We start from the raw sequence: 20,105 nt of genomic DNA, 5'->3' as shown, positions 1-20,105 counted from the left end.
GGCTAATTGTTGATCGAGGTGGTCTGAGAAAAAATTACTTCATACGTTGTCAAATTTCGAGCTCAAAAGTTATTCTTGTGCGTTTTCATAGAAGTGATTTTCAGTATAGTCAAGGACTTTTTCAAATGATTTGAGGGTCAATGTAGGAGTGTCATCGTCCTAGTAGGTTCTACTGGAGGGCTAATTGTTGATCTAGGTGGTCTGAGAAAAAAGTACTTCATACGTTGTCAAATTTCGAGCTCAAAAGTTATTCTTGTGCGTTTTCAAAAAAAGTGATTTTCAGTATAGTCAAGGACTTGTTCAAATGATTTGAGGGTCTATTTAGGAGTGTCATAGTCCTATTAGGTTCTACTGGAGGGCTAATTGTTGATCGAGGTGGTCTGAGAAAAAATTACTTCATACGTTGTCAAATTTCGAGCTCAAAAGTTATTCTTGTGCGTTTTCATAAAAAGTAATTTTCAGTATAGTCAAGGACTTGTTCAAATGATTTGAGGGTCTATGTAGGAGTGTCATAGTCCTAGTAGGTTGTACTGGAGGGCCTATTCTTGATCTAGGTGGTCTGAGAAAAAAGAACTTCATACGTTGTCAAATTTCGAGCTCAAAAGTTATTCTTGTGCGTTTTCATAGAAGTGATTTTCAGTATAGTCAAGGACTTTTTCAAATGATTTGAGGGTCAATGTAGGAGTGTCATCGTCCTAGTAGGTTCTACTGGAGGGCTAATTGTTGATCTAGGTGTTCTGAGAAAAAAGTACATAACACGTTGTCAAATTTCGAGCTCAAAATTTATTCTTGTGCGTTTTCATAAAAAGTGATTTTCAGTATAGTCAAGGACTTGTTCAAATGATTTGAGGGTCTGTGTAGGAGTGTCATTGTCCTAGTAGGTTGTACTGGAGGGCTAATTCTTGATCTAGGTGGTCTGAGAAAAAAGTACTTCATACGTTGTCAAATTTCGAGCTCAAAAGTTATTCTTGTGCGTTTTCATAAAAAGTGATTTTCAGTATAGACAAGGACCTGTTCAAATGATTTGAGGGTCTTTTTAGGAGTGTCATAGTCCTATTAGGTTCTACTGGAGGGCTAATTGTTGATCTAGGTGGTCTGAGAAAAAAGTACTTCATACGTTGTCAAATTTCGAGCTCAAAAATTATTCTTGTGCGTTTTCATAAAAAGTGATTTTCAGTATAGTCAAGGACTTGTTCAAATGATTTGAGGGTCTAATTCTGTACTGGAGGGCTAATTATTGATCTAGGTGGTCTGAGAAAAAAGTACTCCATACGTTGTCAAATTTCGAGCTCAAAAGTTATTCTTGTGCGTTTTCATAAAAAGTGATTTTCAGTATAGTCAAGGACTTGTTCAAATGATTTGAGGGTCAATGTAGGAGTGTCATGGTCCTAGTAGGCTCTACTGGAGGGCTAATTTTTGATCTAGGTGTTCTGAGAAAAAAGTACATAACACGTCAAATTTCGAGCTCAAAAGTTATTCTTGTGCGTTTTCATAAAGTGATTTTCAGTATAGTCAAGGACTTGTTCAAATGATTTGAGGGTCTGTGTAGGAGTGTCATAGTCCTTGTAGGTTGTACTGGAGGGCTGATTCTTGATCTAGGTGGTCTGAGAAAAAAGAACTTCATACGTTGTCAAATTTCGAGCTCAAAAGTTATTCTTGTGCGTTTTCATAGAAGTGATTTTCAGTATAGTCAAGGACTTTTTCAAATGATTTGAGGGTCTAGGTAGGAGTGCCATAGTCATAATAGGTTCTGCTGGAGGGATAATTGTTCATGTAGGTGGTGTGAGAAAAGGAACGAAATAGGTCAAATTTCGAGCTCAAAAATTATTCTTGTGCGCGTTCATAAAAAGTTATTTTCAGTTTAGTCAAGAGTAGTAAAGATTTTTTGCAAATATAGGGTTCTTCTTACAAATATGTTGGTCCAATTTTGTCTTGATTTGAATTGTTTTAATTGAAAGTGGTTGCGCCCCTAATACGCCGGGTTTGTTGGTCCCTCAAAACTCGTGAGTTTGTCTTCAGGTTTTGTTTGCTATGGGTGAGTCTACATCGGGATGTAGACTGACACCACCTCACCACGAGTTATGTGGGACCACCCATCCCCGGGTATCAGGGGACGCCACCAAGTGTGAACTGGGACCACCCACCACGGGTCTAAGTGGGACCACCCAGCCCCGGGTATCAGGGGAACTACTCTAGGGGTTAATTTATGCTCAAATTTTCTTAATTTTTTCAGTTTTTATCCATGTTGATATTTTTTTTGTGTTATAGAATGGAAAATACCGTGCTTATTCTTGGAGATTCTCATTTGAAGAGGATGGCACAAAACTTTGAGTTTCCTCCTGCTTTCACTGTCATTGGAGTGTCAGGAGCCAAAGTTCAGATGTGGGAGGAGTTCAAAGACGAGATTAGAGGGCATCACATTTTGGTTGTTGTTCTTGGCGGTAACAACGTTACAGCTAAACCGTCGGATCCACAACAAAACAAAGAGAGCCTTTCTCAGACAATGACAAGCTTCGACGAGTTGCGAAATTTTTGCAATTTTGCAAGTACCAGCCTCATTATCTGCCAAGTGTTTAATAGGAAGTGCTCAATGAAAAGTAACTTCGATCCGATTGAAAAGCTAAATGGACGGCTACGTAATAAGAAACTGAAACCCAATTTCAGATCTTTTAACTTCGATCCTGTGTTAAGTGAAGATGGCGTTCATCTTACACCAGAAAGTTACAAAGCTGCTTGTGGTGAGATTCTGACTTCTGTTCAAAGTCCCCCTCTGGCTCGACCAGAGTTTGCAAAGCTGAATGTGAACAATGTTGTGTAGTTTGATACGTTGCAATTGATATGTTCTTTCTTTGTAATTTGAGTTTGGTTTCTGCTTTTGACAAAAATACTCTGGTAGAGTGTTCAATATCTGATATATTAGACGTCATTGATTTCTTTGTGAAAAGTTGTCTACAGGTTTTAATTGATCTTAATTATTGAGTTTCTGATCATAGTAAGAATAATAAAAAATTATAATAATAATAATAATAATAATAAGGATTGACTATCCGATAATAGTGCAACTCATTGAATTTTTTCAAACCTCATCTAATTCTTTCAAGTAAAAAACTATGCATGTTGATCCTATCTGATTCAAGTGGAGGGAATCAACTAATAATTTTTTTCTTTTGACTAAAAATGTTAACCAATTTGTTCATCCCATCTGATTGAAGTGGAGGGACTGAACTTGTTTTGCTTATGGGAGAAATAATGATTGACTATCTGATTATGGTGAAATTCAGTGCAATTTTTCAAAATACTCTTGCTTTTAATTCTGTTGAGTTGTAATTCTAATTGAGTTGTACGTAGGGTCGCTTTGTTCATCTCATCTGATTCAAGTGTAGAGAATGAACTTAGATTTGCTGTGTGGAGAAATTTTCTGTGACTCTCTGATCATAGTTGAAGTCATCGAAATGCGAGTCTTCTTATAAATTCAATTTTCTCAAGATCAACTTGTATATTTTTTCACTGAGACATTTGAAATTATTAGAAGACTCCTATTTCGATGACTTCCTCTATGATCAGAGAGTCAATGAAAATTTCTCCACACATAAAATCCAAGTTCATTCTCTCCACTTCAATCAGATGAGATGAACAAAGCGACCCTAACTACAATTCAATTGAAGTTACAACTCAACAGAATTAAAAGCGAGAGGACTTGGAAAAATTGCAATGACTTCCACAATAATCAGATAGCCAATCATTTTTCACCCCTAAGCAAAAGGTGTTCAATCCCTCCACTTCAATCCGATGAAATAAACATAGGGATCTTGATTTTTCTCAATGAACTATTAGTTGATTCCTTCCGCTTGAATCAGATAGGAACGTGTATATTCTTTCACTATCTGATTCAAGCGGAAGGAATCAACTAATAGTTCTCTGAGAAAAACCAAGATCCTTTTGTTCATCTCATGTGATTGAAATGGAGGGATTGAATTCATTTGGCTAGTGGAGAAGTATTGATTGACTATCTGATCTTTGTGGAGGTCATTGAAATTTTTCAATAATCATCTAATTCTTTCAAGTAAAAAACTATGCATGTTGATCCTATCTGATTCAAGTGGAGGGAATCAACTAATAATATTTTCTTCTGACTAAAAGTGTTGACCAATTTGTTCATCCCATCTGATTCAAGTGGAGGGACTGAACTTCTTTTGCTTATGGGAGAAATAATGATTGACTATCTGATTATGGTGGAAGTCAGTGCAATTTTTCAAAATACTCTTGCTTTTAATTCTGTTGAGTTGTAATTCTAATTGAGTTGTACGTAGGGTCGCTTTGTTCATCTCATCTGATTCAAGTGTAGAGAATGAACTTAGATTTGCTGTGTGGAGAAATTTTCTGTGACTCTCTGATCATAGTTGAAGTCATCGAAATGCGAGTCTTCTTATAAATTCAATTTTCTCAAGATCAACTTGTATATTTTTTCACTGAGACATTTGAAATTATTAGAAGACTCCTATTTCGATGACTTCCTCTATGATCAGAGAGTCAATGAAAATTTCTCCACACATAAAATCCAAGTTCATTCTCTCCACTTCAATCAGATGAGATGAACAAAGCGACCCTAACTACAATTCAATTGAAGTTACAACTCAACAGAATTAAAAGCGAGAGGACTTGGAAAAATTGCAATGACTTCCACAATAATCAGATAGCCAATCATTTTTCACCCCTAAGCAAAAGGTGTTCAATCCCTCCACTTCAATCCGATGAAATAAACATAGGGATCTTGGTTTTTCTCAATGAACTATTAGTTGATTCCTTCCGCTTGAATCAGATAGGAACGTGTATATTCTTTCACTATCTGATTCAAGCGGAAGGAATCAACTAATAGTTCTCTGAGAAAAACCAAGATCCTTTTGTTCATCTCATGTGATTGAAATGGAGGGATTGAATTCATTTGGCTAGTGGAGAAGTATTGATTGACTATCTGATCTTTGTGGAGGTCATTGAAATTTTTCAATAATCATCTAATTCTTTCAAGTAAAAAACTATGCATGTTGATCCTATCTGATTCAAGTGGAGGGAATCAACTAATAATATTTTCTTCTGACTAAAAGTGCTGACCAATTTGTTCATCCCATCTGATTCAAGTGGAGGGACTGAACTTCTTTTGCTTATGGGAGAAATAATGATTGACTATCTGATTATGGTGGAAGTCATTGCAATTTTTCAAAGTACTCTTGCTTTTATTTTTGTTGTTGTAATTCTAATTGAGTTGTAGGTAGGGTCGCTTAGTTCATCTCATCTGATTCAGGTGCAGAGAATGAACTTAGATTTGCTGTGTGGAGAAATTTTCTGTGACTCTCTGATCATAGTGGAAGTCATCGAAATGCGAGTCTTCTTATAAATTCAATTTTCTCAAGATCAACTTGTATACTTTTTCACCGAGACATTTGAAATTATTAGAAGACTCCTGTTTCGATGACTTCCTCTATGATCAGAGAGTCAATGAAAATTTCTCCACACATGAAATCCAAGTTCATTCTCTCCACTTCAATTGGATGAGATGAACAAAGCGACCCTAACTACAATTCAATTGAAGTTACAACTCAACAGAATTAAAAGCGAGAGGACTTTGAAAAATTACAATGACTTCCACAATAATCAGATAGTCAATCATTTATCACCCCTAAGCAAAAGGAGTTCAATCCCTCCACTTCAATCCGATGAAATAAACATAGGGATCTTGGTTTTTCTCAATGAACTATTAATTGATTCCTTCCGCTTGAATCAGATAGGAACGTGTATATTTTTTCACTATCTGATTCAAGCGGAAGGAATCAACTAATAGTTCTCTGAGAAAAACCAAGATCCTTTTGTTCATCTCATGTGATTGAAATGGAGGGATTGAATTCATTTTGTTAGTAGAGAAATAATGATTGACAGTCTGATCATAGTGGAAGTCATTGAAATTTTTCAGAAGTCATCTAATTCTTTCAAAAATTATGCATGTTGATCCTATCTGATTCAAGTGGAGGGAATCAACTCAGTTTTTTTATAAAAAAATATAAGATCTTTTTGTACATCTCATCTGATTGAAGTGGAGGGATTGAATTCATTTGGCTAGTGGAGAAATATTGATTGACTATCTGATCTTTGTGGAGGTCATTGAAATTTTTCAATAATCATCTAATTCTTTCAAGTAAAAAACTATGCATGTTGATCCTATCTGATTCAAGTGGAGGGAATCAACTAATAATATTTTCTTCTGACTAAAAGTGTTGACCAATTTGTTCATCCCATCTGATTCAAGTGGAGGGACTGAACTTCTTTTGCTTATGGGAGAAATAATGATTGACTATCTGATTATGGTGGAAGTCATTGCAATTTTTCAAAGTACTCTTGCTTTTATTTCTGTTGTTGTAATTCTAATTGAGTTGTAGGTAGGGTCGCTTAGTTCATCTCATCTGATTCAAGTGGAGAGAATGAACTTAGATTTGCTGTGCGGAGAAATTTTCTGTGACTATTTGATCATAGTGGAAGTCATTGAAATTTTTCAGAAGTCATCTAATTCTTTCAAAAACTATGCATGTTGATCCTATCTGATTCAAGTGGAGGGAATCAACTCAGTTTTTTTATAAAAAAATATAAGATCTTTTTACATCTCATCTGATTGAAGTGGAGGGATTGAATTCATTTGGCTAGTGGAGAAGTATTGATTGACTATCTGATCTTTGTGGAGGTCATTGAAATTTTTCAATAATCATCTAATTCTTTCAAGTAAAAAACTATGCATGTTGATCCTATCTGATTCAAGTGGAGGGAATCAACTAATAATATTTTCTTCTGACGAAAAGTGTTGACCAATTTGTTCATCCCATCTGATTCAAGTGGAGGGACTGAACTTCTTTTGCTTATGGGAGAAATAATGATTGACTATCTGATTATGGTGGAAGTCATTGCAATTTTTCAAAGTACTCTTGCTTTTATTTTTGTTGTTGTAATTCTAATTGAGTTGTAGGTAGAGTCGCTTAGTTCATCTCATCTGATTCAAGTGGAGAGAATGAACTTAGATTTGCTGTGCGGAGAAATTTTCTTTGACTATCTGATCATAGTGGAAGTCATTGAAGTTTTTCAGAAGTCATCTAATTCTTTAAGTGGAAAACTATGCATGTTGATCCTATCTGATTCAACTGGAGGGAATCAACTAATAATATTTTCTTCTGACTAAAAGTTTTGACCAATTTGTTCATCCCATCTGATTGAAGTGGAGGGACTGAACTTCTTTTGCTTATGGGAGAGATAATGATTGACTATCTGATTATGGTGGAAGGCATTGCAAATTTTCAAAGTACTCTTGCTTTTAATTCTGTTGTTGTAAGTGTAATTGAGTTGTAGGTAGGGTCGCTTTGTTCATCTGATCTGATTCAGGTGGAGAGACTGAACTTAGATTTTCTGCGGGGGGGAATTTTCTTTGACTATCTGATCATAGTGGAAGTCATCGAAATATATGTCTTCTAATAATTTTATTTTTCTCAGTTGAAAATATACAAGCTGATCCTATCTGATTCAAGCGGAAGGAATCAACTAATTGTTTTTTGAGAAAAACCAAGATCCCTTTGTTCATCTCGCTGGTGGAAGTTAAGAGAATGGACCTATTGCTGAGTGGCGGATTAATGATTGAATGACCTTCGATCAATCATCTGTGAATTTGTTTTGAATTGAGGTTTCATAATCTTCGGTTTCTCAAGATCGGTTTTCCTCTTCAGACCGTCTAGTATGTCTCAATTTGTATCTCAGCACCTTGATCCAAAACAGAGGGAAAATCGCGGCATAAACACTAGAGAAGTTTACTCAGAGGCCGAGTACAACCGAGCGCTGAGGTTGCGCTGGGTGTTCTTCTGCAGATATGATAAGTCTGTGTTCCCACTATACTTGAAGCATTACGCGTGGCCAGCCGGTTTTGGATTTCACGACAAGATGAATATTACAAAAGGCACTGTTCTACCCCTAAAAACAGAAATTGGTTTGTACGACTGCCAGTTTGTGGAGACTTGTTTAGAGAAGGAATATGATTCCCGATCACGAAGGGCCATGGAAATACTTGATAGGGCGAAGCAGAATAATGTGTCCATCGCAGAGCTAACTATGAGCTTAGGGTTAGCTATTTTCTAGCTTTTTGAAAAAGCATGTGATTGTTGAATGTATGTGCTCATGTTCTTTGTAAAATTCCAAGGCCATTTTAGTTACGACACCTTACAGATTCTTTACTTTTAATTGGAGCTGTAAAATTTAGTGCCGTAAAAACATTTTTTTTCTGCAGGGAAGAACAGGATGAGAACACTGCTCCCCCTACTCAGGAAAGATCCGTGGCCGATCTATTCATTGAAAACGGCGGTTCGCCTATAACTAGCACACAAAGGAAGAAGAAATCCAAAAAAGTTGTACGAGACGATGATGAGGCACCTCCAAAAGCTAGAAAGAGGCTAGCAGAGCCAATTGTGTCACTGGGTGGGCAACAGGAGTACAATTGTCGAAGTCCTGTGGATGTCATGACACCCCCGAATGTAGAGGCAGAGAATTCTTACGAGGTACACTTCTTCTGTGTCTTTCTCCCAATTAAGAGTTTATTTTGTACAGTTTTGGCTTTCTGGTTGCTTGGAGTTATGTTAAATTAATGCTTATTTCTACATTACGATGTCTTAAAAAGTTTCCTGTTATCTTTTGTTGAAAAAATCGTTGAATATTTCTCTGCTTTTATATTGAATCTTCTTTAGAGTTCATCAGCAGTTCTGAAGGCACTGGTTCAAGAGCAGAAGCAACATAATGATATGATGGCGGAAAGTCAACGAAAGTTCTTTGATCAGATGTTGAAGATCCGTAAAGCTGAGAAGAGAGAGTTCTTAAACATTTGGTCAGCTCATCTTAATGTTAATACGAGTGGAACTGAAGTGCCTAACAATGCTGAAAATTCGGCTCCCTTGATGTATAAAGGATTTGACCTAATGACGCTCTATGCTCCAGAAAAACCGAGCATACTGGGTCGTGAGCTTGGTCGTCGACTCTTCGGCGAAGGAGAGAAATGCGAACTGATCCTCTTGATAATAGGAAAGAAAACCAGCCGTGCAACTGGGAGAAAACCATGTGATGACACAAGATATCAACTGTTCAAAGGTATGTTGTGGCAGCCAGGTGGTGATTTTAGAACTTCAAGTATCACAAATGTTTTTTGGATAAAAAATGTTTTGAACCTTTTTTAACTTCGTGGAAATTTAAGGTGGGTTTGTTCTGTATGGGAAGTAGAGTTGAATTAAGCGCAGGCTTTTTTGTGCATTTAGAGTGTGTCACTAGGAAGTACCCACGGGCACCAGAGGCAGCCTTTGCCAATGCACGCGACAGCGCTAACCAATACGGGCTGGATCAAAAGGTCAGGCATGGTGTTGAAGAGGCGAAGAGACTTGTGCAACTACAAGAGTTGACCAATGGCACTGATGACGAGTAACTTATAGCCAAATTTTGTTAGAATGTTTCTTCAAATGAGCTTCAAGCGAAACATGGGATTCACGCATTAACTTTTGTCGCCCTGATAACATTTTTTTTTCAAGAGTCTTTCTCTTAATGCTGACTTGACTTGAAAACAATATTTTTGTTGATCTAAGGTACTTTGTTGCTGATGACCTAAGATCTATTTGCTGATTCAAACTCTTAGCTCATTCTATGCCATATTATTCAGATCTCTTCTTTTATTTGTTAAGTACCTTTTTATCAGCTGACTTATTTTTTATCTCAGTCCATCACCTGAGATGTTTTGATCTTCCTTTCTGTTTGTATCACAGCGAGTTTTCAATTTATATCAGAGGTGTTGCTATCTCACGCTGTTCATTCTTATGTTATGAGTTCTATTGGTTTTTGTTCAATTTCTGTCAATATTCGAGCTAATAGCAGTCCTAATAAATAAATTGTTCTCAAAAGTTTTGTCTTCAAATTTTTGTTCGAAGCTCACATGAATTGCATTAAAGCAAACCCTTGCCTAGCAATATCTTCACAAATTATTACCTCAGATCTTGGTTTATGCGTTTCATTTATGCGGTTTACTTAAAATCTGTCTTTAAAGATGTTTTGCGGACCTTTTGTAATTCAAATTTTTCTGTTTCAAGCTCCTATATTGGTTTCAGAGTCATGAGTTTCACTTTTTTAAATAAAACTGAAAAACACAATCTGTTATGTCAAGTTGATGGCCAAATTTGTCGAAGTTTTGGTTTTTCGGATCCGGAACTCAAAACGTTTGTTGAGTTGATATCGGAAGACGATTTTGATGATTTGAAGAACTCGAATTCCTCAGTTAAAAAGACTCATAATTTGTTGCAGAAGGCTTATCATCAAATGAAAGTAGAATGCTGTCAAATAAAACCAGATAATTATCACGGATATGGTTTGTTCTACGAAGGAGAGAAGACACTTGCTAGAAGTCATTTGGTTGCGTTAATAGGATATCTGGAAAAAATTCCAGAAAAAGACGAAATTGCGTTCTCAAATTTATCAGTTATGGCTCCAAGAGAAGGCTCGAAGTTAAGTCGTGTTATGGTTGGTCCTGCGCGCTTTGTCAATCATAGTTGTAGACCGAATTGTGATTACAGGGCAGTTGAAATTAATGGAAGAAAAGGAGTCCAAATTATCACACGTCAAGAGATCTTGCCTGGAACGGAGTTGTTATCCTTCTATGGGACTGATTTTTTCGGACCTGGTAATCGGGAATGTAAATGCCCCCATGATGATCTGCATGTTGATGTCAGTACACCCGTTGTTTGTGCTCGACGAACTTCCGTTGATGTTTCGCCCATTTCAACTGATACGCCTGTAAAAGGAAATCAAAAGATATTCAGATTGAAAAACTTCAAGCGGCAGTATCAGCAACGCAATTTGCAAACAGTGCCCAAAAAAGCAAGATGGATTGATCTCAGGCTACCTAGCCGCGAAATTACCGAAAGTGATGACACTAGTGAAGAAGAAGGCGAAGCATCAACACCTGCAGCCGAAAATACAGAGGAGAGTACGGCACCTGTTGGTTCATCGGCTGTTGCGTGTAGTCAAATTGTTGAATGTGGAAGCCAGGTTGAATGCAAAAGTTCTGGTGAATCGGAAAGCGAAGATGAACAATGTTTTTCTAATTATCAACCAATCAGCAATACTTCAAAAGTTTCAGTGGAGAATTTCATTCATTGTGTTGAGAGCATAGTAACGAAACACGGAACGTCAGACAAAAAAGCTGGGGAATGGTTGCGCTTGATTCGTTTGTCTCATCCGAATAGCTCAATTCCTTCATTCAAAACGCTCAAAAAGCGAAACGTTCTTGTAGCTCGTCAGCGAGTTGTTAAATCTGAAGCATCGAAAGGAGGAGAATGGTGCGTTCTTAATTTCCTTGAAGAGATTGAAACTCTTCTGAAACTGAACATCCATTCCATTGTCAACTACAGTAATCAGCGAATAGATGGGAGAGATTTAATTCTTCCTGATTTCTTTGATGAAAGTTCCAGAACACTCAACCTCTTCCTAATTATAAATACAGACGGTGTGAAAGTTATTCAGTGTCGCAACAATTCATTGTGGCCTGTCTGGATAGCGATTGCAAATTTACCCCCGATTATACGATCAGCCTTCAAAAATATAATTTTGGCCGGGCTGTGGTTTGGAACTGAAAAACCTCACTGGACATCTTTTTTAAAGGTAATTTTCTTCCTTCTCGCTTTTTTCGTGGTTTTTTCCCCGGATTTTTATGTATACCATTTTATAGGCAATCAGTGAGCAGCTGAAGCCAACCACTTTGGAATATTCTGGTGTGTTCTATACTGTGATGTTAAAGCCTGTTCTTTTTGTTGCCGATACTCCTGCTCGCTATTCTGTTCTCAATTGGACTTCCTTCAATGGCTATTTTGGCTGTTGTTATTGTTACAATGAAGGCCAACGTAATGAAAAAACGCATTTTTATCCGAATGTTCGGTCAAAAATGAGGACTGTTTGTGAATACACAGCGAATGTTGAGTTCATCAAAAAACATCCTTCGCTGAAGAACTGGAAAGGTGTTAAAGGTGTGAGCGCTCTCAGCCAAATAGTACCTAATCTGCCTTTATCCATGCCTATAGATTATATGCATCAAATTGCTCTCGGAGTTGCACGAACAGTTCTTGATTTGGCTGCAAAAGAAATTAAAGGTGCCCGCAAAGAAGAGCTGAAGAGGGTCATTAAGAATCTTAAAGTAAGTTGTTTATTTTTTCAGTGGTATTTGCAAAGTTGTTTTCCATTTTTTTTAAATCAAATTTTGATTAGGTCCCTCATGAAATTAAACGCTCCCCGAGAAGTCTCTGCGATCTCCCCTACTTCAAAGCAAGCGAATGCAAGGACTGGCTTCTCTATATTGGGCCTGTTCTTTTGCAATTCAACATCTGTCCTGAGAGCTACGAAAGATTTATGTGTCTGAGCTACGCCATTCGACTGCTCCTAACAGACACAAAGCATACCGAAAAAGCTGGAAAATATATTGAACGTTTTCTTAATGTGACAGCATCACAATACGATGAGTACTGCTTTACGATTAATGTCCACTTCTTGTCGCATTTATGCTGGCAGGTCAGAAACTTTGGTCCGCTGTGGTCAACGTCAGCGTTCATGTTCGAGTCTGCTAACAACATGCTGAGCAAACCGTTTACAGGAACAGTTAATCATCTCGACCTTATTATAGAGCGATATATTAGGCGGAAAAAGTTGCTGCTTAGCGAGTTAATAAATGATGACCTGTTCGATTTTGCCGAGAGCCTGGGGTGTTCAACGAAAGTGTTCGCGGAACATAAGGTCATTGATGAAACTGCACTTCCCATTCATTTCGACTCACGTGATCCAAGTCTGTTTTCTACGATGTCCTTGCGTACGCTCAATCTTGACTCCCTCACATATTCTACTAATAATAACGCATACGTCAGCTTCATGCAATCTGCTCTGCAACAGTATGGAGAAATTGTTGTTTTCCAAAAGTCAGATATAGTTACGTGCCTCGTCAACGTTTTCCGAGTTGTCAAGCGGTTCTCTCACAAATATTGCACCGAAAAAACTGAAATTTTGAGTTTCGTTGAAGTCGAGTATGCCGGCTACCAAAAAGAAATTTCAATCACTGATATCCTCAACAAACTGTTTCGCATTGATCTTGCTCACAGAGTTTTTCTGTCTGTTATTGTAGATCATTTTGATCATGATTAGATTTTTCCTTATTTTTAATCTTGAATTGTTATCTGTTTTGATTGGTTCGATTTCATTTTTATATTGTGTGCTCTTTGATATCAATTTATTTGAGATCACCGCTTTTTCGCAAAAGTGTTCACTTTTTGCTGCCAAAAATGATGCTTCCTTAACTATACTAACTGTTTGGATGGTATTAGTTGTAAATTTTTGTTCGAGTTTGAAAAGTTCGGAAAAAATAATAGGATTTTGAAGTCGTTTTTCGAAAAAAAAAATAGTTATCATTTTATATTTTCTCGACACCCAAGAGCAACATCTTCCGACAGCTTTCATGCTTTATGCTTATTTTAGGTCACCTTACAAAACTTGGTATGGAGTACCACCTATTTAGGTAGAGTGTGGGAGAAAAAAAGTTTTTGCTATAGCTTGTCTAGGAAAAAAGTTAGTTTTTCATACGGAAATTTGCGAATTTCGCGAATAACGAATTTTAAAAATAGTTCTTATTCATCGGGTCGGGGAATTGTTCAAATCCATCCAAACTCGTTGTGGAGTATCACCAGTGTAAGGGGAGTGTAAAACAAAAAGGATTTTTGGTATAGCTTGCCTAGCAAAAAAGTTAGGTTTTCATACGGAAATTTGCGGGTATCGCGATGAGCGATTTTTAACTATAGTTATTTTTGATTGGGTTAAGAAATTGTCCAAATTGAACCAAACTTGGTATGGAGTATCCCCTGTGTAGGTAGAGTGTAGGAGAAAAAGAATTTTTGCTATAGCCTGTCTAGGAAAAAAGTTAGTTTTTCATACGGAAATTTGCGATATTCGCGAATAGCGAATTTTAAAATTATGTCTTTTTCAACAGGTCAAGGAGTTGTCAAAATCAAACCAAACTCGATATGGAGTATCGCCAGTGTAATTAGAGTGTAAAACAAAAAGAATTTTGGTATAGCTTGCCTAGCAAAAAAGTTAGTTTTTCATACGGAAATTTGCGAATTTCGCGATTAGCGAATTTTTAAAATAGGTCTTTTTTCATTGGGCGAAGGAGTTGTTCAAATCAATCGAAACTTGGTATGGATTATCACCTGTGTAGGTAGAGTATAGTAGAAAAAAATTGCCATAGCTTGTGTAAAGAAAAAGTTAGTATTTCATACGGAAATTTGCGAATTTAGCGAATAACGAATTTTAAAAATAGTTCTTATTCATCGGGTCGAGGAATTGTTCAAATCCATCCAAACTCGTTGTGGAGTATCACCAGTGTAAGTGGATTGTAAAACAAAAAGGATTTTTGGTATAGCTTGCCTAGTAAAAAAGTTAGATTTTCATACGGAAATTTGCGGGTATCGCGATGAGCGATTTTTAACTATAGTTATTTTTGATTGGGTTAAGAAATTGTCCAAATTGAACCAAACCTGGTATGGAGTATCCCCTGTGTAGGTAGAGTGTAGGAGAAAAACAATTTTTGCTATAGCCTGTCTAGGAAAAAAGTTAGTTTTTCATACGGAAATTTGCGATATTCGCGAATAGCGAATTTTAAAATTATGTCTTTTTCAACAGGTCAAGGAGTTGTCAAAATCAAACCAAACTCGATATGGAGTATCACCAGTGTAATTAGAGTGTAAAACAAAAAGAATTTTGGTATAGCTTGCCTAGCAAAAAAGTTAGTTTTTCATACGGAAATTTGCGAATTTCGCGATTAGCGAATTTTTAAAATAGGTCTTTTTTCATTGGGTGAAGGAGTTGTTCAAATCAATCGAAACCGGGTATGGATTATTACCTGTGTAGGTAGAGTATAGTAGAAAAAAATTGCTATAGCTTGTGTAAAGAAAAAGTTAGTATTCGATACGGAAATTTGCGAATTTAGCGAATAACGAATTTTAAAAATTGTTCTTATTCATCGGGTCGAGGAATTGTTCAAATCCATCCAAACTCGTTGTGGAGTATCACCAGTGTAAGTGGATTGTAAAACAAAAAGGATTTTTGGTATAGCTTGCCTAGCAAAAAAGTTAGATTTTCATACGGAAATTTGCGGGTATCGCGATGAGCGATTTTTAACTATAGTTATTCTTGATTGGGTTAAGAAATTGTCCAAATTGAACCAAACCTGGTATGGAGTATCCCCTGTGTAGGTAGAGTGTAGGAGAAAAACAATTTTTGCTATAGCCTGTCTAGGAAAAAAGTTAGTTTTTCATACGGAAATTTGCGATTTTCGCGAATAGCGAATTTTAAAATTATGTCTTTTTCAACAGGTCAAGGAGTTGTCAAAATCAAACCAAACTCGATATGGAGTATCACCAGTGTAATTAGAGTGTAAAACAAAAAGAATTTTGGTATAGCTTGCCTAGCAAAAAAGTTAAGTTTTCATAAGGAAATTTGCGAATTTCGCGATTAGCGAATTTTAAATATAGTTGTTTTTGATTGGGTCAGGAAGTTGTTCAAATTGAACCAAACTTGGTACGGAGAATCCCCTGTGTAATTAGAGTGTAAAAGAAAGAAAATTTTTGGTATAGCTTGCATAGCAAAAAAGTTGGGTTTTCATACGGAATTTTGCGAATTGCGAATTTTTGGGAATTTAAAAAATAGGTCTTTTTCATCGGGTCAAGCAGTTGTCTAAATCAAACCAAGTTCGGTATGGAGTATCCCCTGTGTAATTAGAGTGTAAAAGAAAGAGAATTTTTGGTATAGCTTAACTAGGAAAAAGTTGGGCTTTCATACGGAGTTTTGCGATATTCGCGAATAGCGAATTTTAAAATTATGTCTTTTTCAACAGGTCAAGGAGTTGTCAAAATCAAACCAAACTCTATATGGAGTATCACCAGTGTAATTAGAGTGTAAAACAAAAAGAATTTTGGTATAGCTTGCCTAGCAAAAAAGTTAGTTTTTCATACGGAAATTTGCGAATTTCGCGATTAGCGAATTTTTAAAATAAGTCTTTTTTCATTGGGTGAAGGAGTTGTTCAAATCAATCGAAACCGGGTATGGATTATTACCTGTGTAGGTAGAGTATAGTAGAAAAAAATTGCTATAGCTTGTGTAAAGAAAAAGTTAGTATTAGATACGGAAATTTGCGAATTTAGCGAATAACGAATTTTAAAAATAGTTCTTATTCATCGGGTCGAGGAATTGTTCAAATCCATCCAAACTCGTTGTGGAGTATCACCAGTGTAAGTGGATTGTAAAACAAAAGGGATTTTTGGTATAGCTTGCCTAGCAAAAAAGTTAGATTTTCATACGGAAATTTGCGGGTATCGCGATGAGCGATTTTTAACTATAGTTATTTTTGATTGGGTTAAGAAATTGTCCAAATTGAACCAAACCTGGTATGGAGTATCCCCTGTGTAGGTAGAGTGTAGGAGAAAAACAATTTTTGCTATAGCCTGTCTAGGAAAAAAGTTAGTTTTTCATACGGAAATTTGCGATTTTCGCGAATAGCGAATTTTAAAATTATGTCTTTTTCAACAGGTCAAGGAGTTGTCAAAATCAAACCAAACTCGATATGGAGTATCACCAGTGTAATTAGAGTGTAAAACAAAAAGAGTTTTGGTATAGCTTGCCTAGCAAAAAAGTTAAGTTTTCATAAGGAAATTTGCGAATTTCGCGATTAGCGAATTTTAAATATAGTTGTTTTTGATTGGGTCAGGAAGTTGTTCAAATTGAACCAAACTTGGTACGGAGAATCCCCTGTGTAATTAGAGTGTAAAAGAAAGAAAATTTTTGTTATAGCTTGCATAGCAAAAAAGTTGGGTTTTCATACGGAATTTTGCGAATTGCGAATTTTTGGGAATTTAAAAAATAGGTCTTTTTCATCGGGTCAAGCAGTTGTCTAAATCAAACCAAGTTCGGTATGGAGTATCCCCTGTGTAATTAGAGTGTAAAAGAAAGAGAATTTTTGGTATAGCTTAACTAGGAAAAAGTTGGGCTTTCATACGGAGTTTTGCGAATTTCGCGAATTGTGAATTTTTGCGAATTTTAAAAATAGGTTTTTTTCATTGGTTCAAGGAGTTGTCCAAATCAAACCAAACTCGGTATGGAGTATCCCCTGTGTAGTTAGAGTGTAAAGCAAAAATAATTTCTGCTACAGCTTGTCTTGGAAAAAGGTTAGAATTTCATACAGAAATTTGCGAATTTCGCGATTCGCAAATTTTAAATATAGTTATTTTTGATTGGGTCAAGAAGTTGTCCAAATTGAACCAAACCTGGTATGGAGTATCTTCTGTGTAGTTAGAGTGTAGAAGAAAAAGAATTTTTGCTATAGCTTGTCTAGGAAAAAAGTTAGTTTTTCATTCGGAAATTTGCGAATTTCGCGATTAGCGAATTTTAAAAATACGTCTTTTTCGTCGGGTCATGGAGTTGTCCAAATCAAACCAAACTCGGTATGGAGTATCATCAGTGTAATTAGAGTGTAAAACAAAAAGAATTGTTAGTATAGCTTGTCTAGGAAGAAAGTTTGTTTTTCATACTGAAATTTGCGAATTTCGCGATTAGCGAATTTTATATTTTTTTTTGAAAATAACGATTTATTATGCTTTGTTTTGTTTGGAGATAGAGTTCAAGCCTGGTATTTTACCTAGTGCTCTTCTCAAAGTCTCCTATAGTTGTTTGTTTGTAACTCCGCCGTAGCCGGTCCCCAGCCCGGATGAGAAAGGAGGAGGGAAACACACCCAGAACATACTGGAAAAGTCTCAAAAAGTCGGTTTTTCAACTTGACTGGAGCCTTTTCCGACAATTTTCCAGCTATTATTTGACCTTAAAAACCTTATTAATCTTGGTACGGCCGTAGTACGGCACCTTATTAATCTTGGTACGGCCTTAGTACGGTACCTTAGAAATCTTAGTACGGCCTTACTACGGCCCGTAGAAAACTTTAACAAGATCTTAGTACGGTTTTGATCAAAGACTTATACGGTGCCGTACTACGGCCTTACCAAGTTTTCCAAGTTCGGGCAACCTGGGTATTCACCTATTTTGAAAAATTTTGAAGCAAAAAAACGGCAACAATGAAAGCATTAGGAAAAGTCTGATCATTTTTTTAAAAATGAAAAATAGGGTTTTCATTTTTCGGTTTCAATCTTACCTGTTCTTGAGGCGCAATTGTTGATAGGTCAATTGGAACTTCTTGAAGTGCCACTGGTTCTCGTTTAACTTCCACCACGTTATCCTCCTCAACTTCTCGTTTCTTCTCATCTGACATGTCCTTTTGACCTTGCCGGTCAACAAGTTCAACTGGTTCATCTTGGCTGGATCTCTCGTCTGGTTTTGCGCCGACTGCCCTCTGGAGTCTCTCCAAAATTCCCATCTTAGTCGATTTGATACTTTCTTTTCTCTGTGGCTGTTTTTTATTAATCAGTGAAGCCTCTGTTGGTTTTGAAATTGGTGCTATTGTTGTTAACTTATCACTCGGCACGCTTTCCACTTCAGTCCTGAGTGGAACAGTTACTGAAACATTTCATAAATATTTAACAATCATTTGATACTAAGATTCTGATCTGACACACATGCAAAAAATATCCAGAACTTCTACTAGAACGGAAAAAAGCTGAAAATATTTAAATCTTCAGAAAATGCAACTCGGATGATCTAACTAGAAAAACTTTTTTCATTTCACTTTTGATTGGCTCAACATATATGATGCAATAGAATTAAAAGTTTTTGTCTTCTTTTTTTGTATCAACACATCTCAATTTGTAGACTAACGATACTCTTAGATAATTTTGAGTACAATCAATTCTTTTACCCTCGGTTTCTTTAAGAAGTAGAACTTAGACTTCGAGAACAATTAAGTACAAAAAATAAACTCCGCCAAAGGATCAAACATTAAGGCGTTTACGGCGGTCACTGCTTATTTATTTACCCAATTGGGGTAAATTTCAGGTAAAATTACCTGCTATGGAGGGTACCGTGCAAAATACATGAATATTTCAGTTAAATTTACAGAGTTTAGGCAATAAATACACTCATACCCAAACAATTTACCCACCCATAGAATTCATTCAAGTACTCATACTACTGAACAAACGTTTACCTGTGGCACAAAATAAAGACAATTTACGTTATAATCTCACTTACTCGTTATTTCTTCTGATGTCTTTATTCATTTCTGTTAAGCATCGATTGATACTGGCCCACCACAGATCAACGATACTGTCCATCAAAGCCAAATTCCACACCAAAAGGGGGAAAGTGAATGAGCAAATATAAAAAAATCCACAAAAATTTTACAATCACTCCTGGAAAATATCTTAAAAACCCTTTCTGTGACAAAAGCACTTTCAAATGTTCAAAAATTTTGCAACCGTTTATTGATCCTCTGCGTTAAAATATCTGTTATATTAAGGCAGATCCAATATGGGCTCTCTTTATTTCCTTAATTTCTATAGATGTAAAGCTACTTATTTCTACGCGCTCAGTAGTCATACCGCATTCTAAGTGACTAACCAACTCTGGAAAACATTTGAGGTACATTTCAATTATTACGACAGGATAATTAAGTATTGCCGCAGTCAATGGTATACGCATGGTGCTGTATAAAATGTTTAAGCATTCGGTATAAAAAAATGCATAAAACCCTCTCAGAGTCCGCGATTGGCGGAAAAATCACAGATTAGATTTCTCTCTGCTTCAGTATTTTTAATTTTTTACACTGCTCACAGTTGCTTCAAAAAAAGTTTGACCGAAAACCCCAGCAGAAAATGGAATGTTTTTACAAGACCCGCACTCGGAATAGCACTAGCCAAATCCGCAATCAAGAATCTTCATTAGAGCGTTAATTACAGAAAACACCCAAGATATCTACTGATGTGAACTTTAGCACAAAATTGTGTAACTACCAACTTGATGAAAATGCACATACTCAACAATTATTCTAATCCTTAATCAACCACTTTCTTAATTATAATGAC

The 20,105-nt window shown here is 36.3% G+C and overlaps 1 protein-coding gene across 2 annotated transcripts in view; it reads right to left on the bottom strand.

Moving 5' to 3' along the window:
* LOC142349565 (uncharacterized) overlaps positions 1–20,105 on the bottom strand; it is a 511,473-nt gene that overhangs the window by 169,940 nt on the left and 321,428 nt on the right. For both annotated transcript variants that reach the window (XM_075401206.1, XM_075401207.1), the window contains one exon: positions 18,281–18,642. In XM_075401206.1, the coding sequence (XP_075257321.1) occupies positions 18,281–18,642 (362 nt within the window). The remainder of the gene's footprint in view (positions 1–18,280; positions 18,643–20,105) is intronic.

Source organism: Convolutriloba macropyga, chromosome 11 (genome assembly GCF_964194025.1).
Source record: "Convolutriloba macropyga chromosome 11, txConMacr16.3, whole genome shotgun sequence".
Classification (NCBI taxonomy): Eukaryota; Metazoa; Xenacoelomorpha; order Acoela; family Convolutidae; genus Convolutriloba; species Convolutriloba macropyga.
This window is presented reverse-complemented; position numbering and strand designations above follow the sequence as displayed.